Source organism: Chiloscyllium plagiosum, unplaced genomic scaffold, assembly GCF_037043375.1.
Source record: "Chiloscyllium plagiosum isolate Xiang-an unplaced genomic scaffold, Cpla_swu_hap1 HiC_scaffold_50, whole genome shotgun sequence".
Taxonomy (NCBI): domain Eukaryota; kingdom Metazoa; phylum Chordata; class Chondrichthyes; order Orectolobiformes; family Hemiscylliidae; genus Chiloscyllium; species Chiloscyllium plagiosum.
The window spans coordinates 54,976,113-55,002,739 of NW_028270188.1; the positions used below are offsets into that span (position 1 = coordinate 54,976,113).

General features: G+C 54.2%; 1 protein-coding gene across 1 annotated transcript in view; it reads right to left on the reverse strand.

Moving 5' to 3' along the window:
* Positions 1-26,627, reverse strand: part of shc1 (SHC (Src homology 2 domain containing) transforming protein 1) — a 116,898-nt gene that overhangs the window by 15,128 nt on the left and 75,143 nt on the right. Inside the window, 4 exon segments of the mRNA XM_087985115.1 lie at positions 1,154-1,207; positions 6,393-6,512; positions 10,962-11,025; positions 16,832-16,902. Of these exon segments, the coding sequence (XP_087841241.1) occupies positions 1,154-1,207; positions 6,393-6,512; positions 10,962-11,025; positions 16,832-16,902 (309 nt within the window).

Consider the following 26,627-nt stretch of genomic DNA (forward strand, 5'->3'; position numbering starts at 1 on the left):
CTTTCGGAATGGCAGGCAGTGACCAGTGGGGTACCGCAGGGATCAGTGCTGGGACCGCAGCTTTTTACAATATATATTAATGATATAGAAGATGGTATTAGCAATAACATTAGCAAATTTGCTGATGATACAAAGCTGGGTGGCAGGGTGAAAAGTGATGAGGATGTTAGGAGATTACAGGGTGACCTGGACAAGTTAGGTGAGTGGTCAGATGCATGGCAGATGCAGTTTAATGTGGATAAATGTATGGTTATCCACTTTGGTGGCAAGAACAGGAAGGCAGATTACTACCTAAATGGAATCAATTTAGGAAAAGGGGCAGTACAGAGAGATCTGGGTGTTCTTGTACACCAGTCAATGAAGGTAAGCATGCAGGTACAGCAGGTAGTGAAGAAGGCTAATAGCATGCTGGCCTTCATAACAAGAGGGATTGAGTATAGAAGCAAAGAGGTTCTTCTGCAGCTGTACAGGGCCCTGGTGAGACCGCACCTGGAATATTGTGTGCAGTTCTGGTCTCCAAATATGAGGAAAGACATTCTGGCTATTGAGGGAGTGCAGCGTAGGTTCACAAGGTCAATTCCTGGAATGGTGGGACTCCCTTACGCTGAAAGACTGGAGCGACTGGGCTTGTATACGCTTGAGTTTAGAAGGCTGAGAGGGGATCTGATTGAGACATATAAGATTATTAAAGGATTGGACACTCTGGAGGCAGGAAACATGTTTCCGCTGATGGGTGAGTGTTGAACCAGAGGACACAGCTTAAAAATAAGGGGTAGGCCATTTAGGACAGAGACAAGGAGAAACGTCTTCACCCAGAGAGTGGTGGGTGTGTGGAATGCGCTGCCCCAGAAGGCAGTGGAGGCCCAGTCTCTGGATTCATTTAAGAAAGAGTTGGATAGAGCTCTCAAGGATGGTGGGATCAAGGGTTATGGGGATAAGGCAGGAACAGGATACTGATTAAGGATGATCAGCCATGATCATAATGAATGGTGGTGCAGGCTCGAAGGGCAGAATGGCCTACTCCTGCACCTACTGTCTATTGTCTAACATGAACCTCCCCACTCCTGGACTCAATGCTCTGACCAATGAAGGAAGGGAGAGATTGCGGCCTGTGGTGTCAGGGCGCTACGCAAATTCAGCAGAAGGCCCTTACCGGATCGCCACCGGAGGCGAAGGATATGGACTGCATGTGGTGATTGGCGATGATCTGTGAAGACAAAAAGGAACAGGCAAAAGTGACTTGGCAAATGGTGGGTTTTCGCGCACCGTATCAGGAACCGCTTTGAGAATGGGATTGTCGCTAATCACCAGGGGCCTGACCGGTTTGGGTCAGCTCGGTGCTGCCCTCCCTCCCCCTACTCCCCCAACCACAAAGGGGTCGCTAGCGTTCTAAATCCTGCAGGCCGAAAGGGAGTGGCGGTAGGGGGAATGGGTGTAGGCCTCATTTGCAATGGGGTTGGCACACTGGCTCCGCAGCATCATGGGAAATGGGAGGCAGGAGCAGGCCATTTGGCTCCCCACCCACTTGCTCCACCAGGCTGTTCTTCCACCTCATTTTCCCCACACCATTCCCCCAATCTCTTTGGTTTTTGACAATCTAGGGGATTAAGCTCTCCACACTGCCCCCCCCCCCCCCCACCCCTCCCCCAGCCCCACCATCTGGTTCCTCTGAAAAGGGAAGCCAAAACTCATCCCAGTGAAGACTTTCCCCGTCGTCGCCTCAGTCTAAAATGGCCGCCCCCTTTATCCTGAGAGGGTGCCTTTCCTGATCAACGGCTGCGGTTCTCCATTGCAACGCCTCCATCAGTCAGCACTCTTCTCCGATAAAGTAGAAACATTGTTTTCCCTTAAGGGTTAAATGGCGGTGCCCTGGAGAATGCACCGGCTGATGATGAGTGACAGTTAACTCCCGAGCTTTGTTTAAATGTTCCCCTCCCCCCCTTTTGCCCTGGTGTTCCTTATGAATTGTCCTGATGGGTACATGGTGAAAAACCTTGACTAAATGTCAAAAATATGCTTGCAGGTTGGAATACCGAAATCAATCAGTTCCTATATTTATAAATGAAATTGCAAACACAAATCAGGGGCAGGATTATATAGTTAAGGGGAGTGTTGCTGAACAAAGAGACCTTGGAGTGCAGGTTCATAGCTCCTTGAAAGTGGAGTCGCAGGTAGATAGGATAGTGAAGGCGGCGTTTGGTATGCTTTCCTTTATTGGTCGGAGTATTGAGTACAGGAGTCGGGAGGTCATGTTGCGGCTGTACAGGACATTGGTTAGGCCACTGTTGGTATATTGTGTGCAATTTTGGTCTCCCTGCTGTAGGAAGGATGTTGTGAAAGTCAAAAGGGTTCAGAAAAGGATGTTGGAGGGTTTGAGCTACAGGGAGAGGCTGAATAGGCTGGGGCTGTTTTCCCTGGAGCGTCGGAGGCTGAGGGGGTGACCTTATAGAGGTTTACAAAATCATGAAGGGCATGGATAGGGTAAATAGTCTTTTACCTGGGTGTGGGGGAGTCCGTAGGTTTAAGGTGAAAGATTTAAAGGGGACCCGAGGGGCAACTTTTTCACACAGAGGGTGGTACGTGTGTGGAATGAGCTGCCAGAGGAAGTGGTGGAGGCTGGTACAATGACAGCATTTAAAAGGCATCTGGATGGGGACATGGATAGGAAGGGATTGGAGGGATATGGGCCAAGTGCTGGCAAATGGGACTAGATTGGGTGGCTCAGTGGTTAACACAGCGCCAGGGATCCAGGTTTGATTCCAGCCTCGGGTGACTGTCTGGATGGAGTTTGCACATTTCCCCCTGCCCCCCCCGTGTTTGCGGTTTCCTCCCATGGTCCAAAGATGTGCAGGCTGGGGTGAATTAGCCGTGCTAAATTGTCCCATCGTGTTAGGTGCATTAGTCAGGGTAAATATAGGGAATGGGTCTGGGTGGGTTACTCTTCGGTGTGGACTTGTTGGGCCGAAGGGCCTGTTTCCACACTGTAGGGAATCTAATCTAATGAATTCAGGATATTTTGCACGGACAAGTTGGGCTGAAGGATCTGTCCTTTGATCTGTACGAGGCGATGACTTCCCTGGAACAAAGCCTGGGATGGGAACTGGAGAGACTTACTAAGACATCGCCCGGAATGGCGGGTTTGAGTTGTGGAGAGGGGCTGGATCGGCTGAATTTTTCCCTGGTGCGTCAGAGGTTGAGAAGCGACCTTATAGACTAATTTGGAATATAATGAGGGGTCGCGGGTCGGATGAATTGCAGGCGTCTTTTCCTTAGGGTGGGGAGATTTCAAGATGAGAGGGCATATTTTTTAAGGTGAGAGGGGAAAGATTTTTAAAAAAAAGGCAATTTTGTTTCCCCTTGCGGAGAGTGGTCTGTGTGTGGAACGAGGTTCCTGAGGAAGTGAGTGCAGTTACAACGTTTAATAGAGATATGGATCTGTACATGAACAGGAAAGGTTTGGAGGGATATGGGTCTGGAGCAGGGCAGGTGTGGGACTAGCATACCCAACCTGCCGCTCCGACATCTCGGCTTATGGGGTGAATTTGTGTTTGCAGAATTGCATTTCATTTTGCTCAAAACCTGCAAGTAAAACTATGCAGAGGGTTCGTCAGTCTGACACAGCACTGGGACACAGACAGACTTCACAACTATTGTATAAAAAGCTGAGTTATCTTGAGGATGAAGTTGAAAAAAATCACACGACAGTGGGTTATAGTCCGACAGGTTTATTTGGAAGCACTAGCTTTCGGAGCACTGCCCCTTCCTCAGGTGATGGTGGAGTAAGATGTAGAATTGATAGCAAAAATGAGGAACTGAAATTATATCTTGAAAAAGACCTGGAAAGTCTCTCAATCATTTAGAAAGACCATACCGGTTTCAGTTCTTGCATATGTAAATCCCAGAACTTTCTTAAAGTTACATTCTCACGTGAACTTTAACAATAGGCGCCATGTCGGCCCAGATAGTGCACTGAAGGTGTGAGGTCAGCGCTGAGGGAGTGGGTGCTGTGGGAGGGTCAGCGCTGAGGGAGCGGGAGCTGTGGGAGGGTCAGTGCTGAGGGAGCGGGAGCTGTCGGAGGGTCAGCGCTGAGGGAATGGGCGCTGTCGGAGGGTCAGTGCTGAGGGATTGGGCGCTGTGGGAGGGTCAGTGCTGAGGGAGTGGGCGCTGTGGGAGGGTCAGTGCTGAGGGAATGGGCGCTGTCGGAGGGTCAGTGCTGAGGGATTGGGCGCTGTGGGAGAGTCAGTGCTGAGGGAGTGGGCGCTGTCGGAGGGTCAGTGCTGAGGGAGCAGACGCTGTCGGAGGGTCAGTGGTGAAGAGCGGGCACTGTCGGAGGGTCAGTGCTGAGGGAGCGGATGCTGTCGGAGGGTCAGTCCTGAGGGAGTGGGCGCTGTTGGAGGGTCAGTGCTGAGGGAGTGGGCAAAGGCGGAGGGTCAGTGCTGAAGGAGTGGGCGCTGTTGGAGGGTCAGCGCTGAGGGAATGGGCGCTGTTGGAGGGTCAGCGCTGAGGGAGTGGGCACTGTCGGCGGGTCAGTGCTGAGGGTGTGGGCGCTGTCGAAGGGTCAGTGCTTAGGGAGTGGGCACTGTCGGAGGGTCAGTGCTGAGGGAGCGGGCGCTGTGGGAGGGTCAGTGCTGAGGGAGCGGGCGCTGTGGGAGTGTCAGCGCTGAGGGAGTGGGCGCTGTGGGAGGGTCAGTGCTGAGGGAGTGGGTGCTGTGGGAGGGTCAGCGCTGAGGGAGCGGGCGCTGTTGGAGGGTCAGCGCTGAGGGAGTGGGTGCTGTCGGAGGGTCAGTGCTGAGGGAGCGGGCGCTGTGGGAGGGTCAGTGCTGAGGGGAGCGGGCGCTGTCAGTGGGTCAGCACTGAGGGAGCAGGCACTGTCGGAGGGTCAGTGCTGAGGGAGCCCTGTGTGAGGCTCTAGAATAGGCCTGGGAGAGAAAAAAGATTGAACAAGGTGTCTGTCCGTGTATGATGAGGACTGGGGTGGACCAAGTTAGAAACCGATTTCTAACATCACCCACCCCAGTCCAACACTGGCACCTCCTCATCATACACGGACAGAATTATAGTTATAGACAGTTATAGTCCAACAGGTTTATTTGGAAGCACTAGTTTTCGGAGCGCCGCTCCTTCCTCTGTGGGGCAGGATCTCAGCGCACAGAATTTACAGTAAAAATTCACAGTGTTAACCAACGGGTGCGACGTGTTGACCAAACCAAGATGGCTGCCGAGTCTTAGAATGGGGGCACAGGTTTCGATTGATTAACAGGTGAATCCCAGAATTTCTTTCAAGTCACAGTACCGAGGTTTTATTGATGAGAAAAGGTGACCTCTCAGCTCAGACGACGCATTAAAGGTGTGAGGTTAGAGTCTGTCTGTATCCCGACCTTGAGTCAGACTGGTTCCAGTTCCAAAGCGGGCATTTATAAAGTGCCAGTTGGACTGACCGCATTAGGAAGGAGCAGCGCTCCGAAAGCTGGTGCTTCCGAATAAACCTGTCGGACTATAACCCGATTTGCAAGGATGTTGCCAGGATTGGAGGATTTGAGAGCCTGAAAGCAGGCTGGGGCTGCTTTCCCTGGAGCATCGGAGCCTGAGGGGTGACTTTATTGAGGTTTACACAATTGAGGGGCATGGATAGGATAGATAGACAAAGTCTTTTCCCTGGGGTGGGGGAGTCCAGAACTAGAGGGGCATAGGGTGAGAGGGGAAAGATACCTAAGGGGCAACTTTTTCACACAGAGGGGGGTACGTGTGTGGAATGAGCTGCCAGAGGAAGTGGTGGAGGCTGGTACAATGACAACATTTAAAAGGCATCTGGATGGGGACATGAATAGGAAGGGTTTGGAGGGATATGGGCCGGGTGCTGGCAGGTGGGACTAGATTGGGTTGGGATATCTGGGTCGGCATGGACGGGTTGGGCCGAAGGGTCTGTTTCCGTGCTGCACACCTCCGTGACTCTGTGGTGTCATGTGATTTTTTTTAACTTTGTCCACCCCAGTCCAACACCGGCTCCTTCCAAGTCATCGGGACTCGTTTAGTTTGGGGATTATGGTCAGATGGGAGCGGTCGAACTGAAGGGTGAGATTCTGCGCCGTGTGAGTCCAGGAGAAAACGATGCTCCACAGAGAGAGGGAGAGAGAGAGAGAGAGAGAGACACAGAGAGAGACAAAGCTCTAATCCCAGCAGACTGCATCGATTCAAGGCAAGGATTGACGGCTCAGGCAGTTTGGCAAAGGGGAAGGCAGGAGAGTGGTGATGGCCAGCCAAGATGGCGACAAGTAGGGCTGAATGGCCTCCTGTGTTTTCACCAGGCCTGGGGATAGCATCGCCAGTGGCCCTGTGATTCTTGCCGAGCCCGTATCCCGTCTCTGTCCAGCTCAGGGAGGGGAGACACCTACCTGTTTGCAGTCTGATGCCATGAGGTTGAGGCTGCTGGTGGAGATGGTGAGGGTAATGGCCATTCCCGCGAACTGCAGGTTGCTCTTCCCCAGGATGGTGTGGAGCGATCGGCTGCATGGCTACGGGGTTGGAGGGGGGAGGAAAACACAGGCAGGCGGGTCAGTTTGGAATAGACAGCGCTCGGCCCGATAAATCTCATTGCAAATCCTGACAGAGGGCACTTTATCCTGTCTCGCCTCCGAGATGCGTGTCAGCCTCAATGGAGACCCACCGACAGCACCTGCCCCCTCAGCGCTGACCCTCTGACAGCGCCCACTCCCTCAGCGCTGACCCTCCGACAGTGCCCGCTCCCTCAGCGCTGACCCTCCGACAGTGCCCGCTCCCTCAGCACTGACCCTCCGACAGTGCCCGCTCCCTCAGCACTGACCCTCCGACAGCACCCGCTCTCTCAGCGCTGACCCTCCCACAGCGCCTGCTCCCTCAGCACTGACCCTCCCACAGCGCCTGCTCCCTCAGCACTGACCCTCCCACAGCGCCTGCTCCCTCAGCACTGACCCTCCCACAGCACTCACTCCCTCAGCACTGACCCTCACACAGCACCCACTCCCTCAGCACTGACCCTCCCACAGCGCCTGCTCCCTCAGCACTGACCCTCCCACAGCACCCACTCCCTCAGCGCTGACCCTCCCACAGCGCCTGCTCCCTCAGCACTGACCCTCCGACAGCGCCCACTCCCTCAGCACTGACCCTCCCACAGCGCCTGCTCCCTCAGCACTGACCCTCCCACAGCGCCTGCTCCCTCAGCACTGACCCTCCCACAGCACCCACTCCCTCAGCACTGACCCTCCAACAGTGCCCGCTCCCTCAGCGCTGACCCTCCGACAGCACCAACTCCCTCAGCACTGACCCTCTGACAGCGCCCGCTCCCTCAGTGCTGACCCTCTGACAGCACCAACTCCCTCAGCGCTGACCCTCCGACAGCGCCCGCTCCCTCAGCGCTGACCCTCCGACAGCACCCACTCCCTCAGCACTGACCCTCCGACAGCACCCACTCCCTCAGCACTGACCCTCCCACAGCGCCCGCTCCCTCAGCGCTGACCCTCCGACAGCACCCACTCCCTCAGCCCTGACCCTCCGACAGCGCCCGCTCCCTCAGCGCTGACCCTCCGACAGCACCAACTCCCTCAGCGCTGACCCTCCGACAGCGCCCGCTCCCTCAGCACTGACCCTCCCACAGCACCGACTCCCTCAGCACTGACCCTCCCACAGCACCCGCTCCCTCAGCACTGACCCTCCCACAGCACCCGCTCCCTCAGCACTGACCCTCCCACAGCGCCCGCTCCCTCAGCACTGACCCTCCCACAGCACCCGCTCCCTCAGCGCTAACCCTCTGACAGCGCCTACTTCCTGTGCTGACCCTCCAACAGTGTGAGTGAGGTGACAACTAGAGTGGTAAATGTTGTGAATTCACAACAACTCACATTTATATTGTGCATGTAAAATTTTTAAAGAGAGATAAAAAGAAAAAAGAGATTGAGAGAGAGGAGCGAAAGGAAATGTAAGAGAGGAGCGAAAGAGAATGAGAGACTGAAAGAGCGAGAAAGAGAGAGAGAGAGAGAGGAGAAAGGAGAGGAGAGGAAGGACAGAAAGTTAGAAAGAGAGAGAGAGAGAGGAGAAAGGAGAGGAGAGGAAGGACAGAAAGTTAGAAAGAGAGAGAGAGAGAGGAGAAAGGAGAGGAGAGAGAATGACAGAAAGTTTGAAAGAGAGAGAGAGATAGACAGCAGGAAAGAGCGATAGTAAGAAAGAGGTGGAGAGAGAAAGAGACAGGAAGAGAGAGAGTGAGAAAGAAAAAGTGAGAGACAGGTAGAAGGAAAGGGAGATAAAAAAGGAGAGAAGGAGAGAGAGGAAAGGAAGACAGCGAATGACAGAAAGAAAGAAAAATGATAGGACGAGGGAGAGAAGGGGAGAAAGAGGAAAAGGGAGAGAGAAAAAGAAAGAGTGTGAGAGAAGCAGAGGAAGAGAATGAGAGAGGGAGAAGAGAAAGGGTGGGAAGGAAGGGAGATGGAGAGGTTTAGGGAGAGAATTCCCAAGCTCAGGGCTGCAGGCCAATGATTAGATTGATTGGATTCCCTACAGTATGGAAACAGGTCCTTCAGCCCAACAAGTCGATACCGACCCTCCAAAGAGTAACCCATCCAGACCCATTCCCCAACCCGAGATTTACTTCTGACTAATGCACCTCTCACTGTGGGCAATTTAAAATGGCCAATTCACCCTGAGCTGCAAGTCAATGGCAGAGGGACAGGATTGAGGGTGGGGTGCAGAGTATGAGGAGCCTGACTGTGGGATCCTCATCAGAAAGTCTCACTGGGGTTACATTCCCAGCACTCTAGTGCCCAGGGATGTGCAGATGAGGGTGGATTGGCCATGCTACATTGTCCTGTAGTGTCCAGGGATGTGCAGGTTAGGGTGGATTGGCCATGCTAAATTGTCCGGTAGTGTCCAGGGATGTGCGGGTTAGGGTGGATTGGCCATGCTAAATTGTCCCGTAATGCTCAGGGATGTGCAGGTTAGGGTGGATTGGCCATGCTAAATTGTCCCGTAATGCTCAGGGATGTGCAGGTAAGGGTGGATTGTCCATGGGAAATTGTCCTGTAGTGTCCAGGGATGTGCAGGTTAGGGTGGATTGGCCATGCTAAATTGTCCTGTAGTGTCCAGGGATGTGCGGGTTAGGGTGGATTGGCCATGCTAAATTGTCCCATAGTGCCCAGGGATGTGCAGGTTAGGGTGGATTGGCCATGCTAAATTGTCCCGTAGTGCCCAGGGATGTGCAGGTTAGGGTGGATTGGCCATGCTAAATTGTCCTGTAGTGTCCAGGGATGTGCGGGTTAGGGTGGATTGGCCATGCTAAATTGTCCCGTAGTGCCCCAGGGATGTGCAGGTTAGGGTGGATTGGCCATGCTAAATTGTCCCGTAGTGCCCAGGGATGTACAGGTTAGGGTGGATTGGCCATGCTAAATTGTCCCATAGTGCCCAGGGATGTGCAGGTTAGGGTAGATTGGCCATGCTAAATTGTCCCGTAGTGCCCAGGGATGTGCAGGTTAGGGTGGATTGGCCATGCTACATTGTCCCATAGTGCCCAGGGATGTGCAGGTTAGGGTGGATTGGCCATGCTAAATTGTCCCATAGTGCCCAGGGATGTGAAGGTTAGGGTGGATTGGCCATGCTAAATTGTCCCATTGTGCCCAGGGATGTGCAGGTTAGGGTGGATTGGCCATGCTAAATTGTCTCATAGTGTCCAGGTATGTGCAGGTTAGGGTGGATTGGCCATGCTAAATTGTCCCATAGTGCCCAGGGATGTGCAGGTTAGGGTGGATTTGTCATGCTAAATTGTCCCGTAGTGCCCAGGGATGTGCAGGTTAGGGTGGATTGGCCATGCTAAATTGTCCCATAGTGCCCAGGGATGTGCAGGTTAGTGTGGATTGGCCATGCTAAATTGTCCCATAGTGCCCAGGGATGTGCAGGTTAGTGTGGATTGGCCATGCTAAATTGTCCCATATTGCCCAGGGATGTGCAGGTTAGGGTGGATTGGCCATGCTAAATTGTCTCATAGTGTCCAGGTATGTGCAGGTTAGGGTGGATTGGCCATGCTAAATTGTCCCATAGTGCCCAGGGATGTGCAGGTTAGGGTGGATTTGTCATGCTAAATTGTCCCGTAGTGCCCAGGGATGTGCAGGTTAGGGTGGATTGGCCATGCTAAATTGTCCCATAGTGCCCAGGGATGTGCAGGTTAGTGTGGATTGGCCATGCTAAATTGTCCCGTAGTGCCCAGGGATGTGCAGGTTAGGGTGGATTGGCCATGCTAAATTGTCCCATAGTGCCCAGGGATGTGCAGGTTAGTGTGGATTGGCCATGCTAAATTGTCCCATAGTGCCCAGGGATGTGCAGGTTAGGGTGAATTGGCCATGCTAAATTGTCCCATAGTGCCCAGGGATGTGCAGGTTAGGGTGGATTGGCCATGCTAAATTGTCCCATAGTGCCCAGGGATGTGCAGGTTAGGGTGGATTAGCCATGCTAAATTGTCCCGTAGTGCCCAGGGATGTGCAGGTTAGGGTGGAGTGACCATGCTAAATTGTCCCATAGTGCCCAGGGATGTGCAGGTTAGGGTGGATTAGCCATGCTAAATTGTCCCGTAGTGCCCAGGGATGTGCAGGTAAGGGTGGATTGGCCATGCTAAATTGTCCCATAGTGCCCAGGGATGTGCAGGTTAGGGTGGATTGGCCATGCTAAATTGTCCCATAGTGCCCAGGGATGTGCAGGTTAGGGTGGATTGGCCATGCTAAATTGTCCCGTAGTGCCCAGGGATGTGCAGGTTAGGGTGGATTGGCCGTGCTAAATTGTCCCGTAGTGCCCTGGGATGTACAGGTTAGGGTGGATTACTCAGGGGTAACAATTGGATAATAGGGAAGGGGGGATGGGTCTGGGTGGGTTACTTGTCGGAGGGTCAGTGTGGGCCAAAGGGCCTGTTTCCACACAGTCGGAATTCTTAAAAACAAAGTCTGACTCACCTTCCTCCGCCTAAACACGCCTTTCGCCCCCGGTACAGCTTCGCACACCACGCTGATCGCTTCCCTGGAAGAGGGTCACAATTGCCTTGATTAGCGGCCTGCAGCCTCCCCTTTAATTTACAGAAGGCAGTCAGCGCGAGGTATCGTGGCCCCGGCAGAGCGGATGGGCGAAGAGGGACATACGTGGGGACCAACCCAAAGGCCCGCCCCTTCAGTTCAGGACAGGGTCTGAGCAAAGCCCTCTCCCTCTGGGGTGGAAGGTGGAGAAGGTGGAGGAGGGCAGGCAGGAGGGAGAGGAGGGAGGGGGAAAGGCAGAAGGAGGGCCGAGGGGGAAGTGGCAGGAGGAGGGAGGGAGGCAGGAGTTGGGGGGGGGGAGAGGAGGAAGGGTGGGACGAGGAAGGGGGAGGAGGAACAGGGAGAGGGGGGAGGATGAAGAGGGGGGAGAACAAGGGTGAAGATGGCAGGGGGTGGGGGGTACAAGGGGTTGGCGGGTGGGTGGGGAGGGGAGGAATTTCCTCTCTCAGCGTGTCTTCGATCCTTGGAGTTAGTGTTCAGCAGGTTCAGAAGTGAGTTGAAACTTTATTGCTGGAACAGCACAGCAGGTCAGGCAGCATCCAGGGAACAGGAGATTCGACGTTTCGGGCACAGGCCTTTCCTGAAGAAGGGCCTGTGCCCGAAACGTCGAATCTCCTGTTCCCTGGATGCTGCCTGACCTGCTGTGCTGTTCCGGCAATAAAGTTTCAACTTTGATCTCCAGCATCTGCAGACCTCACTTTCTCCTCGAAGGTTCAGAAGTGACCTTATTGAAGCCTACGGGATCCTGAGGATGCTAAAATCAAGAGGATCCCTCTCTTTGCAGATGATATACTATTGGAAAGAGGTGGAACAGCGGCTCAGTGGTTAGCGCCGCTGCCTCACGGCGCCAAGGACGCGGGTTCGATTCTAGCCTCGGCGTGACTGTCTGCGTGGAGTTTGCACATTCTCTCCCTGTGTTTGTGTGGGTCTCCTCCAGGTGCTCTGGTTTCCTCCCACTGTCCAAAAATGTGCAGGTTAGGGTGGATTGGCCATGCTAAATTGTCCCCTAGTGCCCAGGGATGTGCAGGTTAGGGTGGATTGGCCATGCTAAATTGTCCCGTAGTGTCCAGGGATGTGCAGGTTAGGGTGGATTGGCCATGCTAAATTGTCCCATAGTGCCCAGGGATGTACAGGTTAGGGTGGATTGGCCATGCTGAATTGTCCCGTAGTGCCCAGGGATGTGCAGGTTAGGGTGGATTGGCCATGCTGAATTGTCCTGTAGTGCCCAGGGATATGCAGGTTAGGGTGGATTGGCCATGCTAAATTGTCCCGTAGTGCCCAGGGATATGCAGGTTAGGGCGGATTTGCCATGCTAAATTGTCCCATAGTGTCCAGGGATGTGCAGGTTAGGGTGGATTGGCCATGCTGAATTGTCCCGTAGTGCCCAGGGATGTGCAGGTTAGGGTGGATTGGCCATGCTGAATTGTCCTGTAGTGCCCAGGGATATGCAGGTTAGGGTGGATTGGCCATGCTAAATTGTCCCCTAGTGCCCAGGGATGTGCAGGTTAGGGTGGATTAGCCATGCTAAATTGTCCCGTAGTGCCCAGGGATATGCAGGTTAGGGCGGATTTGCCATGCTAAATTGTCCCATAGTGTCCAGGGATGTGCAGGTTAGGGTGGATTGGCTATGCTAAATTGTCCCGTAGTGTCCAGGGATATGCAGGTTAGGGTGGATTGGCCATGCTAAATTGTCCCATAGTGCCCAGGGATGTGCAGGTTAGGGTGGATTGGCCATGCTAAATTGTCCCATAGTGCCCAGGGATGTGCAGGTTAGGGTGGATTGGCCATGCTAAATTGTCCCATAGTGCCCAGGGATGTGCAGGTCAGGATGGATTGGCCATGCTAAATTGTCCCATAGTGCCCAGGGATGTGCAGGTTAGGGTGGATTGGCCATGCTACATTGTCCCGTAGTGTCCAGGGATATGCAGGTTAGGGTGGATTGGCCATGCTAAATTGTCCCATAGTGCCCAGGGATGTGCAGGTCAGGATGGATTGGCCATGCTAAATTGTCCCATAGTGCCCAGGGATGTGCAGGTTAGGGTGGATTGGCCATGCTACATTGTCCCCTAGTGCCCAGTGATGTGCAGGTTAGGGTGGATTGGCCATGCTAAATTGTCCCGTAGTGCCCAGGGATGTGCAGGTTAGGGTGGACTGGCCATGCTAAATTGTCCTGTAGTGCCCAGGGATGTGCAGGTTAGGGTGGATTGGCCATGCTAAATTGTCCCATAGTGCCCAGGGATGTGCAGGTTAGGGTGGATTGGCTGTGCTAAATTGTCCCATAGTGCCCAGGGATGTGCAGGTTAGGGTGGATTGGCCATGCTACATTGTCCCATAGTGTCCAGGGATGTGCTGGTTAGGGTGGATTGGCCATGCTAAATTGTCCCGTAGTGTCCAGGGATGTGCAGGTTAGGGTGGACTGGCCATGCTAAATTGTCCCGTAGTGCCCCAGGGATGTGCAGGTTAGGGTGGATTGGCCATGCTAAATTGTCCCGTAGTGTCCAGGGATGTGCAGGTTAGGGTGGACTGGCCATGCTAAATTGTCCTGTAGTGCCCAGGGATGTGCAGGTTAGGGTGGATTGGCCATGCTAAATTGTCCCATAGTGCCAGGGATATACAGGTTAGGGTGGATTGGCCATGCTAAATTTTCCCGTAGTGCCCAGGGATGTGCAGGTTAGGGTGGATTGGCCATGCTAAATTGTCCCATAGTGCCAAGGGATGTGCAGGTTAGGGTGGATTGGCCATGCTACATTGTCCCATAGTGCCCAGGGATGTGCAGGTTAGGGTGGATTGGCCATGCTAAATTGTCCCGTTGGGCCCAGGGATGTGCAGGTTAGGGTGGATTGGCCATGCTAAATTCTCCCATAGTGCCCAGGAATGTGCAAGTTAGGGTGGATTGGCCGTGCTAAATTGTCCCGTAGTGCCCAGGGATGTGCAGGTTAGGGTGCATTGGCCATGCTAAATTGTCCCATAGTGCCCAGGGATGTGCAGGTTAGGGTGGATTGGCCATGCTACATTGTCCCATAGTGCCCAGGGATGTGCAGGTTAGGGTGGATTGGCCATGCTAAATTGTCCCGTAGTGCCCAGGGATGTGCAGGTTAAGGTGGATTGGCCATGCTAAATTGTCCCGTAGTGCCCAGGGATGTGCAGGTAGGGTGGATTGGCCATGCTAAATTGTCCCCTAGTGCCCAGGGATGTGCAGGTTAGGGTGGATTGGCCATGCTAAATTGTCCCGTAGTGCCCAGGGATGTGCAGGTTAGGGTGGATTGGCCATGCTAAATTGTCCCGTAGTGCCCAGGGATGTGCAGGTTAGGGTGGATTGGCCATGCTAAATTGTCCCATAGTGCCCAGGGATGTGCTGGTTAGGGTGGATTGGCCATGCTAAATTGTCCCATAGTGCCCAGGGATGTGCAGGTTAGGGTGGATTGGCCATGCTAAATTGTCCCATAGTGCCCAGGGATGTGCAGGTTAGGGTGGATTGGCCATGCTACATTGTCCCATAGTGCCCAGGGATGTGCAGGTTAGGGTGGATTGGCCATGCTAAATTGTCCCGTAGTGCCCAGGGATGTGCAGGTTAAGGTGTATTGGCCATGCTAAATTGTCCCGTACTGCCCAGGGATGTGCAGGTTAGGGTGGATTGGCCATGCTAAATTGTCCCATAGTGCCCAGGGATGTGCAGGTTAGGGTGGATTGGCCATGCTAAATTGTCCCGTAGTGCCCAGGGATGTGCAGGTTAGGGTGGATTGGCCATGCTAAATTGTCCCGTAGTGCCCAGGGATGTGCAGGTTAGGGTGGATTGGCCATGCTAAATTGTCCCGTAGTGCCCAGGGATGTGCCGGTTAGGGTGGATTGGCCATGCTAAATTGTCCCATAGTGCCCAGGGATGTGCAGGTTAGGGTGGATTGGCCATGCTAAATTGTCCCATAGTGCCCAGGGATGTGCAGGTTAGGGTGGACTGGCCATGCTAAATTGTCCCATAGTGCCCAGGGATGTGCAGGTTAGGGTGGATTGGCCATGCTAAATTGTCCCATAGTGCCCAGGGATGTGCAGGTTAGGGCGGATTGGCCATGCTAAATTGTCCCATAGTGTCCAGGGATGTACAGGTTAGGGTGGATTGGCCATGCTAAATTGTCCCATAGTGCCCAGGATGTGCAGGTTAGGGTGGATTGGCCATGCTAAATTGTCCCGTAGTGCCCAGGGATGTGCAGGTTAGGGTGGATTGGCCATGCTAAATTGTCCCATAGTGCCCAGGGATGTGCAGGTTAGGGTGGATTGGCCATGCTAAATTGTCCCGTAGTGCCCAGGGATGTGCAGGTTAGGGTGGATTGGCCATGCTGAATTGTCCCATAGTGCCCAGGGATGTGCAGGTTAGGGTGGATTGGCCATGCTAAATTGTCCCGTAGTGCCCAGGGATGTGCTGGTTAGGGTGGATTGGCTATGCTAAATTGTCCCACAGTGCCCAGGGATGTGCAGGTTAGGGTGGATTGGCCATGCTAAATTGTCCCGTAGTGCCCAGGGATGTGCAGGTTAGGGTGGATTGGCCATGCTAAATTGTCCCATAGTGCCCAGGGATGTGCAGGTTAGGGTGGATTGGCTATGCTAAATTGTCCCATAGTGCCCAGGGATGTGCAGGTTAGGGTGGATTGGCTATGCTAAACTGTCCCATTGTGCCCAGGGATGTGCAGGTTAGGGTGGATTGGCCATGCCAAATTGTCCCATAGTGCCCAGGGATGTGCAGGTTAGGGTGGATTGGCCATGCTAAATTGTCCCATAGTGCCCAGGGATGTGCAGGTTAGGGTGGATTGGCCATGCTGAATTGTCCCGTAGTGCCCAGGGATGTGCAGGTTAGGGTGGATTGGCCATGCTAAATTGTCCCATAGTGCCCAGGGATGTGCAGGTTAGGGTGGATTGGCCATGCTAAATTGTCCCATAGTGCCCAGGGATGTGCAGGTTAGGGTGGACTGGCCATGCTAAATTGTCCCATAGTGCCCAGGGATGTGCAGGTTAGGGTGGATTGGCCATGCTAAATTGTCCCATAGTGCCCAGGGATGTGCAGGTTAGGGTGGACTGGCCATGCTAAATTGTCCCATAGTGCCCAGGGATGTGCAGGTTAGGGTGGATTGGCCATGCTAAATTGTCCCGTAGTGCCCAGGGATGTGCAGGTTAGGGGGGATTGGCCATGCTAAATTGTCCCATAGTGCCCAGGGATGTGCAGGTTAGGGTGGATTGGCCATGCTAAATTGTCCCATAGTGCCCAAGGATTTGCAGGTTAGGGTGGATTGGCCATGCTAAATTGTCCCGTAGTGCCCAGGGATGTGCAGGTTAGGGTGGGTTGGCCGCTCCTTCATCAGGTGGTAGTGGAGGGCTCAATCCTAATACACAGAATTTATAGCAAAAGCTTCAGTGTGATGTAACTGAAATTATACATTATACATGAAAGAAGTGAAACTATCATGGTCATTCTAACAGATGAGAGGTTTAACAAACAATCAAAGGTATGTTGCAATGTATAATTTCACTGACATCACACTAAATGTTTGCTATAAATTCTGTGTGTTAGGATTGAGCCCTCCACTACCACCGGATGAAGGGGCAGCGCTCTGAAAGCTAGTGCTTCCAATTCAACCTGTTGGATTGTAACCTGGCGTGGTGTGATTTTCAACTTTGTCCACCCCAGAGGAAGGGCTTTTGCCCGAACTGGCGTTTGTCCTGTTTCTCAGATGCTGCCTGACCTGCTGTGCCTTTCCAGCACCACTCTAACCTTGGAGAAATATTTCGCCAGGAGAGCACACTCTCACCTGGTGACCTGGGTCCTGGTGTTGAAGTCCAGCGCTCGCATTGACTGCAGAACCTCCACACACCCCATGTACTGGAAAGGAAAAGAAGGGAGCATTGAGTAACCGGTGTAGGGGGGCGGGGGGCAGCTTTCACAGGACACAAGCAAGAAACAATATTCAAAATCACACGTTCATCTCGTCATTGTTTTGTCCCCACATCAGAGAACTGAGGCAGCATGCGGAAGGGAGTAGAGAGAGAGAGATAGAGAGAGAGAGACAGAGAGAAAGATGGAAGGAGAGAGATACTGAGAGAGAGAGACAGAGAGAGAGGGGGAGACAGAGAGAGAGGGAGAGACAGAGAGGGAGAGAGAGAGGGAGAGAGAGACAGGAAGAGGGAGAGAGAGGAAGAGAGAGAGAGAGGAAGTGAGAGAGGGAGAGAGAGAGGGAGACAGAGAAAGAGAGACAGAGAGAGAGGGAGACAAAAAGAGAGGGAGACACAGAGAGGGAGACAGAGGGAGAGGGAGACAGAAAGAGAGGGAGACACAGAGAGGGAGACAGAGAGAGAGGGAGACAAAAAGAGAGGGAGACAAAAAGAGAGGGAGACACAGAGAGGGAGACAGAGAGGGAGAGTCACAGAGAGAGTGAGAGAGAAAGACAGAGAGAGAAACAGAGAGAGTGAGAGAGGGAGACAGAAAGAGAGAGAGGGAAAGAGAGAGAGAGAGAGAGAGACAGAGACAGAGAGGGAGACAGAGACAGAGACAGAGAGGGAGACACAGAGAAAGAGAGACAGAGAGAGGGGGAGACAGAAAGAGAGGGAGACACAGAGAGGGAGACACAGAGAGAGTCACAGAGAGAGACAGAGAGGGAGACACAGAGAGTGAGAGAGAGAGAAAAGAAAGAGAGTCAGAGAGAGAGAGAGAGAGACAGACAGACAGATGCCTCACTAGTCTGTCAGGAATTGGGCTCTTTCTCTCTCTCTCTCTCTGATATCCTGCAGTCCATCATCCAGGCTAACATTCCTTGTGCCAATGCCAAGGGGACACCGCACTGTCGGAGGGTCAGGTACATGGATAGGAAGGATTCACAGGGATTTGGGCCAAATGTAGCCAAGTGGGAGTAGTTCGGTTCAGGAAGCCTGGACGCGTTGGGCCGAAGGGCCTGTTTTGGTGGCGTGGGACTCTAGAGATCCACCATGACCCAGTGACTGGATGTCGCTGTTCTGTGGCCTCAGCACTTCCAGTTCTGTAGCCACTTGCCCATCCTCAACAGGTCTTCACCTCAGATCCTTCAGTGTGAACACAATTGGGTCAATCAATTAGGACAGAGGCAACAGTCTGGGGGCGCAAGCATGGGCTGGGCTGCGTGATTTCCAATTTTATCTTAGGTTAGCCCCTCTCCCTTACTTTCCTAGCTCTTCCTCTTTAATTATTGTCTCTTCCTCCGTCTCTCGCTCTCTCTTTCTTTCTCTGTGTCTTTCTTTCCCTTCCTGTCTTTTTTTTCCCCTCTCTCTCGTTCTGTCTCACCCAGGACTCATGAACTTCAAAGAAACCACAGACAAGGGTTCAGGTGGCTTTGCTATTGGTCTCAGCCTCTCTTGTGCGATGGTGGGTTGGGGAGGGGAAGAGATGTTGGTGGAGGAGATCACTGGAAGGGCGATTGACGGGTTCAGGGAGTGGGCCAGGGTTTCTACCCACGCCTCCCACCCGTCTGTGTGTCTTGATAGCCCGCTGAGCCTCCCATCAGGAAGCTGAAGCGAAGGCCAACAGAGCGAGGGCAGAGAGAGAGAGAGGTTAGATCACTTCAGATTATTTACTGTGTGGAAACAGGCCCTTCGGCCCAACAAGTACCCACCGATCCTCTGAAGAGAAACCCATGTCCCCATATTTACCCCTGACTAATCCAACTAACACTACAGGCAATTTAGCAAGGCCAATCCACCCTAACCTGCACATCCCTGGGCACTATGGGACAATTTAGCATGGCCAATCCACCCTAGCCTGCACATCCCTGGGCACTATGGGACAATTTAGCATGGCCAATCCACCCTAACCTGCACATCGCTGGGCACTATGGGACAATTTAGCATGGCCAATCCACCCTAACCTGCACATCCCTGGGCACTATGGGACAATTTAGCATGGCCAATCCACCCTAGCCTGCACATTCCTGGGCACTATGGGACAATTTAGCATGGCCAATCCACCCTAACCTGCACATCGCTGGGCACTATGGGACAATTTAGCCTGGCCAATCCACCCTAACCTGCACATCCCTGGACACTATGGGACAATTTAGCATGGCCAATCCACCCTAACCTGCACATCGCTGGGCACTATGGGACAATTTAGCCTGGCCAATCCACCCTAACCTGCACATCCCTGGACACTATGGGACAATTTAGCATGGCCAATCCACCCTAACCTGCACATCCCTGGGCACTATGGGACAATTTAGCATGGCCAATCCACCCGAACCTGCACATCCCTGGGCACTATGGGACAATTTAGCCTGGCCAATCCACCCTAACCTGCACATCCCTGGGCACTATGGGACAATTTAGCCTGGCCAATCCACCCTAACCTGCACATCCCTGGACACTATGGGACAATTTAGCATGGCCAATCCACCCGAACCTGCACATCCCTGGGCACTATGGGACAATTTAGCCTGGCCAATCCACCCTAACCTGCACATCCCTGGGCACTATGGGACAATTTAGCATGGCCAATCCACCCTAACCTGCACATCGCTGGGCACTATGGGACAATTTAGCATGGCCAATCCACCCTAACCTGCACATCCCTGGGCACTATGGGACAATTTAGCATGGCCAAACCACCCTAACCTGCACATCCCTGGACACTACGGGACAATTTAGCATGGCCAATCCACCCTAACCTGCACATCCCTGGGCACTACGGGACAATTTAGCATGGCCAATCCACCTAACCTGCACATCCCTGGGCACTACGGGACAATTTAGCATGGCCAACCCCCCCTAACCTGCACATCCCTGAACACTATGGGACAATTTCGCATGGCCAATCCACCCTAACCTGCACATCCCTGGACACTATGGGACAATTTAGCATGGCCAAACCACCCTAACCTGCACATCCCTGGACACTATGGGACAATTTAGCATGGCCAATCCACCCTAACCTGCACATCCCTGGACACTATGGGACAATTTAGCATGGCCAAACCACCCTAACCTGCACATCCCTGGACACTATGGGACAATTTCGCATGGCCAATCCACCCTAACCTGCACATCCCTGGACACTATGGGACAATTTAGCATGGCCAAACCATCCTAACCTGCACATCCCTGGACACTATGGGACAATTTAGCATGGCCAATCCACCCTAACCTGCACATCGCTGGGCACTATGGGACAATTTAGCATGGCCAATCCACCCTAACCTGCACATCCCTGGGCACTATGGGACAATTTAGCATGGCCAAACCACCCTAACCTGCACATCCCTGGACACTATGGGACAATTTAGCATGGCCAAACCATCCTAACCTGCACATCCCTGGACACTATGGGACAATTTAGCATGGCCAATCCACCCTAACCTGCACATCCCTGGGCACTATGGGACAATTTAGCATGGCCGATCCACCCTAACCTGCACATCCCTGGACACTACGGGACAATTTAGCATGGCCAATCCACCCTAACCTGCACATCCCTGGCACAATGGGACAATTTAGCATGGCCAAACCACCCTAACCTGCACATCCCTGGGCACTATGGGACAATTTAGCATGGCCGACCCACCCTAACCTGCACATCCCTGGGCACTATGGGACAATTTAGCATGGCCAATCCACCCTAACCTGCACATCCCTGGCACAATGGGACAATTTAGCATGGCCAATCCACCCTAACCTGCACATCCCTGGGCACTACGGGACAATTTAGCATGGCCAATCCACCCTAACCTGCACATCCCTGGGCACTACGGGACAATTTCGCGTGGCCAATCCACCCTAACCTGCACATCCCTGGGCACTATGGGACAATTTAGCATGGCCGATCCACCCTAACCTGCACATCCCTGGACACTATGGGACAATTTAGCATGGCCAACCCCCCCTAACCTGCACATCCCTGGGCTCTACGGGACAATTTAGCACGGCCAACCCCCCCTAACCTGCACATCCCTGGGCTCTACGGGACAATTTAGCACGGCCAACCCCCCCTAACCTGCACATCCCTGGACACTATGGGACAATTTAGCATGGCCAACCCCCCCTAACCTGCACATCCCTGAACACTATGGGACAATTTCGCATGGCCAATCCACCCTAACCTGCACATCCCTGGGCACTATGGGACAATTTCGCATGGCCAATCCACCCTAACCTGCACATCCCTGTGCACTATGGGAGAATGTAGCATGGCCAAACCACCCTAACCTGCACATCCCTGGACACCACGGGACAATTTAGCATGGCCAATCCACCCTAACCTGCACATCCCTGGGCACTATGGGACAATTTAGCATGGCCAACCCCCCCTAACCTGCACATCCCTGAACACTATGGAACAATTTCGCATGGCCAATCCACCCTAACCTGCACATCCCTGGACACTATGGGACAATTTAGCATGGCCAAACCACCCTAACCTGCACATCCCTGGACACTATGGGACAATTTAGCACGGCCAATCCACCCTAACCTGCACATCCCTGGACACTATGGGACAATTTAGCATGGCCAAACCACCCTAACCTGTACGTCCCTGGGCACTACGGGACAATTTAGCATGGCCAATCCACCCTAACCTACACATCCCTGAACACTATGGAACAATTTCGCATGGCCAAACCACCCTAACCTGCACATCCCTGGGCACTATGGGACAATTTAGCATGGCCAATCCACCCTAACCTGCACATCCCTAGGCACTATGGGACAATTTAGCATGGCCAATCCACCCTAACCTGCACATCCCTGGGCACTATGGGACATTTTAGCATGGCCAATCCACCCTAACCTGCACATCCCTGGGCACTATGGGACATTTTAGCATGGCCAATGCCAGTGTTGTGCTGTGTGACTCTGTCAGAGCCCGAGGTATGATGTGGAGAACAGGACGTGCGTTGCACTGGCAGGGTGACCAACAGGATGTCTGCATTTGTGTTCCCCACCGACCAGGAAGGGAATCAGACCTTCGGTCCATTAAAGGTTATCACAGCCGGGATAGAGCTCGCCAATTAGTATCGTTACCTTACTGTCCCCCACATCTCCACAATACCGCAAACATATAATGTTCAATGGTCAGGGCTGGCACTGTCAGAGGGTCAGCGCTGATGGAGTAGGCGCTGTTGGAGGGTCAGTGCTGAGGGAGTGGGTGCTGTGGGAGGGTCAGTGCTGAGGGAGTGGGTGCTGTGGGAGGGTCAGTGCTGGGGGAGTGGGTGCTGTGGGAGGGTCAGTGCTGAGGGAGCGGGTGCTGTCGGAGGGTCAGTGCTGAGGGAGCGGGTGCTGTGGGAGGGTCAGTGCTGAGGGTGCGGGCGCTGTCGGAGGGTCAGTGCTGAGGGAGTGGGCGCTGTCGGAGGGTCAGTGCTGAGGGAGCGGGTGCTGTAGGAGGGTCAGTGCTGAGGGAGCGGTCGCTGTTGGAGGGTCAGTGCTGAGGGAGCGGGTGCTGTCGGAGGGTCAGTGCTGAGGGTGCGGGCGCTGTCAGACTGTCAGTGCTGAGGGAGCGGGTGCTGTAGGAGGGTCAGTGCTGAGGGAGCGGTCGCTGTTGGAGGGTCAGTGCTGAGGGAGTGGGTGCTGTCGGAGGGTCAGTGCTGAGGGAGCGGGTGCTGTAGGAGGGTCAGTGCTGAGGGAGCGGTCGCTGTTGGAGGGTCAGTGCTGAGGGAGCGGGCGCTGTCGGAGGGTCAGTGCTGAGGGAGCGGGCACTGTCGGAGGGTCAGTGCTGAGGGAGCGGGCGCTATCGGAGGGTCAGTGCTGAGGGAGCGGGCGCTGCGGGAGGGTCAGTGCTGAGGGAGTGGGTGCTGTCGGACAGTCAGCGCTGAGGGAGTAGGCGTTGTGGGAGAGTCAGTGCTGAGGGAGTGGGCCCTGTCGGAGGGTCAGTGCTGAGGGAGTGGGCGCTGTGGGAGGGTCAGTGCTGAGGGAGTGGGCGCTGTGGGAGGGTCAGTGCTGAGGGAGTGGACGCTGTAGGAGGGTCAGTGCTGAGGGAGTGGGTGCTGTCGCAGGGTCAGTGCTGAGGGAGTGGGGGCTGTCGGAGGGTCAGTGCTGAGGGAGTGGGTGCTGTAGGAGGGTCAGTGCTGAGGGAGTGGGTGCTGTCGCAGGGTCAGTGCTGAGGGAGTGGGGGCTGTCGGAGGGTCAGTGCTGAGGGAGCGGATGCTGTCGGAGGGTCAGTGCTGAGGGAGTGGGCGCTGTGGGAGGGTCAGTGCTGAGGGAGCTAGCGCTGTCGGAGAGTCAGTGCTGAGGGAGCGGGCACTGTGGGAGGGTCAGTGCTGAGGGAGTGGGCACTGTCGGAGGGTCAGTGCTGAGGGAGCTAGCGCTGTCGGAGGGTCAGTGCTGAGGGAGTGGGCACTGTCGGAGGGTCAGTGCTGAGGGAGCTAGCGCTGTCGGAGGGTCAGTGCTGAGGGAGCGGGCGCTGTGGGAGGGTCAGTGCTGAGGGAGCGGGCGCTATCGGAGGGTCAGTGCTGAGGGAGTGGGCACTGTTGGAGGGTCAGTGCTGAGGGAGCGGGCGCTATCGGAGGGTCAGTGCTGAGGGAGCGGGCGCTATCGGAGGGTCAGTGCTGAGGGAGTCGGTGCGTCGGAGGGTCAGCGCTGAAGAAGAGGAGGAGGTCATGAATCAGGAATTCGGAGTGGGTATATTTTGGGGAAATGGGAATTCCACAGTGCCACCTCAGTTTGAAACTAGGGGCACCTCATGAAGGCTGGGGGAGGGAGGAAAAATTAAGAGAGAGAGAGATGGAGAGGGAGAGAGAGAGAGAAACACAGAGAGAGATGGAGAGACAGAGAGAGATGGAGAGACAGACAGAGATGGAGAGACAGAAAGAGATGGAGAGATAGAGAGAGATGGAGAGATAGAGAGAAGCAGAGAGAGAGAGAGATGGTGGGAGACAGAGAGAGACGGAGAGAGATGGAGGGAGAGAGAGAGATGGAGGGAGATTGAGAGAGATGGAGACAGATGGAGAGAGAGAGAGAAAAGGGGAGAGATGGAGATGGAGAGAGAGAAAGTAAGAGAGATCGAGAGAGAGAGATCGAAAGAGATCGAGAGAGATATACAGAGAGAGTGAGAGAGAGCGAGATGGCTGGGGAGGGGACAAGCTTTACCCAAAGCCGAAATCCGAAAGCCTCTGCCTCTCCGACACACGCTCCCTGGTGGGAATCAGAGAAACCTGTGGGAGGCCCGTGGCCTGTCCCAACCTGTTCCAGAAACTGAACTTCCAAAGCAGAATGGCCAAAGCAACTCGCGTTTCATCTGTTCAGGTTCTGGGGTGCTGGCGCGAGAGAGACCTTGATAATTGTGCAGGGCGATTGCCCAAGGACAGTCCCCAGGGCGATGACGTGCTCTGGTCACCCCTCCCACAGAGCTGTGAAAACCACAAGCAGCTCCGGCAGTGAGTGAGGCAACGAGTCGCGCTGTGGGACGGGAGGGAGGGCGTGGGACAGACGCTAGCTGACAGTTGGGCCACCACTGCTTCCTGTTCCACGGTCTGGAAAGGTCAAACAGCCGAGAGGTGGCCGGGTAACTCTGCCTTCAAACCAGCAGCGGCCCCCAAGGAAGCGGGCAGTAATCGTCCACCCCTCAGCCACCCCAGTCGGGACCGTGGCGGGGTGGAAAAGAGCAACAACATCAAAGGGTCAAAATAGCAGAGGGGCTTTCACAGCGTGAGCAAAACTGGGGGGAGAATAAATGTGAATACGAAGCAATTAAATGAGGTTAAAATGAAAACACAGGAGGAGAGGTCTGTCGCAGTATAACACTGGGGTACAGTACTGGTGGGGACGGGTCTGTCCCTGTATAACACTGGGGTACAGTACTGGTGGGGACGGGCCTGTCCCTGTATAACACTGGGGTACAGTACTGGTGGGGACAGGTCTGTCCCTGTATAACACTGGGGTACAGTACTGTTGGGGACGGGTCTGTCCCTGTATAACACCGGGGTACAGTACTGGTGGGGACGGGTATGTCCCTGTGTAACACTGGGGTACAGTACTGGTGGGGACGGGTCTGTCACTGTATAACACTGGGGTACAGTACTGGTGGGGACGGGTCTGTCCCTGTATAACACTGGGGTACAGTACTGGTGGGGACGGGTCTGACACTGTATAACACTGGGGTACAGTACTGGTGGGGACGGGTCTGTCCCTGTATAACACTGGGGTACAGTACTGGTGGGGACGGGTCTGTCGCTGTATAACACTGGGGTACAGTACTGGTGGGGACGGGTCTGTCGCTGTATAACACTGGTGTACAGTACTGGTGAGGACAGGTCTGTCCCTGTATAACACTGGGGTACAGTACTGGTGGGACAGGTCTGTCCCTGTATAACACTGGGGTACAGTACTGGTGGGGACGGGCCTGTCACTGTATAACACTGGGGTACAGTACTGGTGGGACAGGTCTGTCCCTGTATAACACTGGGGTACAGTACTGGTGGGGACGGGCCTGTCACTGTATAACACTGGGGTACAGTACTGGTGGGGACGGGTCTGTCCCTGTATAACACTGGGGTACAGTACTGGTGGGGACGGGTCTGTCCCTGTATAACACTGGGGTACAGTACTGGTGGGGACGGGTCTGTCCCTGTATAACACCGGGGTACAGTACTGGTGGGGTCGGGTCTGTCACTGTATAACACTGGGGTACAGTACTGGTGGGGACGGGTCTGTCCCTGTATAACACTGGGGTACAGCACTGGTGGGGACAGGTCTGTCCCTGTATAACACTGGGGTACAGCACTGGTGGGGACAGGTCTGTCACTGTATAACACTGGGGTACAGTACTGGTGGGGACGGGTCTGTCCCTGTATAACACTGGGGTACAGTACTGGTGAGGAAGGGTCTGTCCCTGAATAACACGAGGGTACAGTACTGGTGGGGACGGGTCTGTCCCTGTATAACACTGGGGTACAGTACTGGTGGCGACTGGCCTGTCGCTGTATAACACTGGGGTACAGTACTGGTGGGGACGGGTCTGTCGCTGTATAACACTGGGGTACAGTACTGGTGGGGACGGGCCTGTCGCTGTATAACACTGGGGTACAGTACTGGTGGGGATGGGTCTGTCCTTGTATAACACTGGGGTACAGTAGTGGTGGGAACGGGTCTGTCACTGTATAACACTGGGGTACAGTACTGGTGGGGACAGGTCTGTCATTGTATAACACTGGGGTACAGTACTGGTGGGGACGGGTCTGTCCCTGTATAACACTGGGGTACAGTACTGGTGGGAACGGGTCTGTCCCTGTATAACACTGGGGTACAGTACTGGTGGGGACGGGTCTGTCGCTGTATAACACTGGGGTACAGTACTGGTGGGGATGGGTCTGTCCCTGTATAACACTGGGGTACAGTAGTGGTGGGGACGGATCTGTCCCTGTATAACACTGGGGTACAGTACTGGTGGGGACGGGCCTGTCCCTGTATAACACTGGGGTACAGTACTGGTGGGGACGGGTCTATCCCTGTATAACACTGGGGTACAGTACTGGTGGGGACAGGTCTGTCCCTGTATAACACCGGGGTACAGTACTGGTGGGGACGGGTCTGTCCCTGTATAACACTGGGGTACAGTACTGGTGGGGACAGGTCTGTCACTGTATAACACTGGGGTAC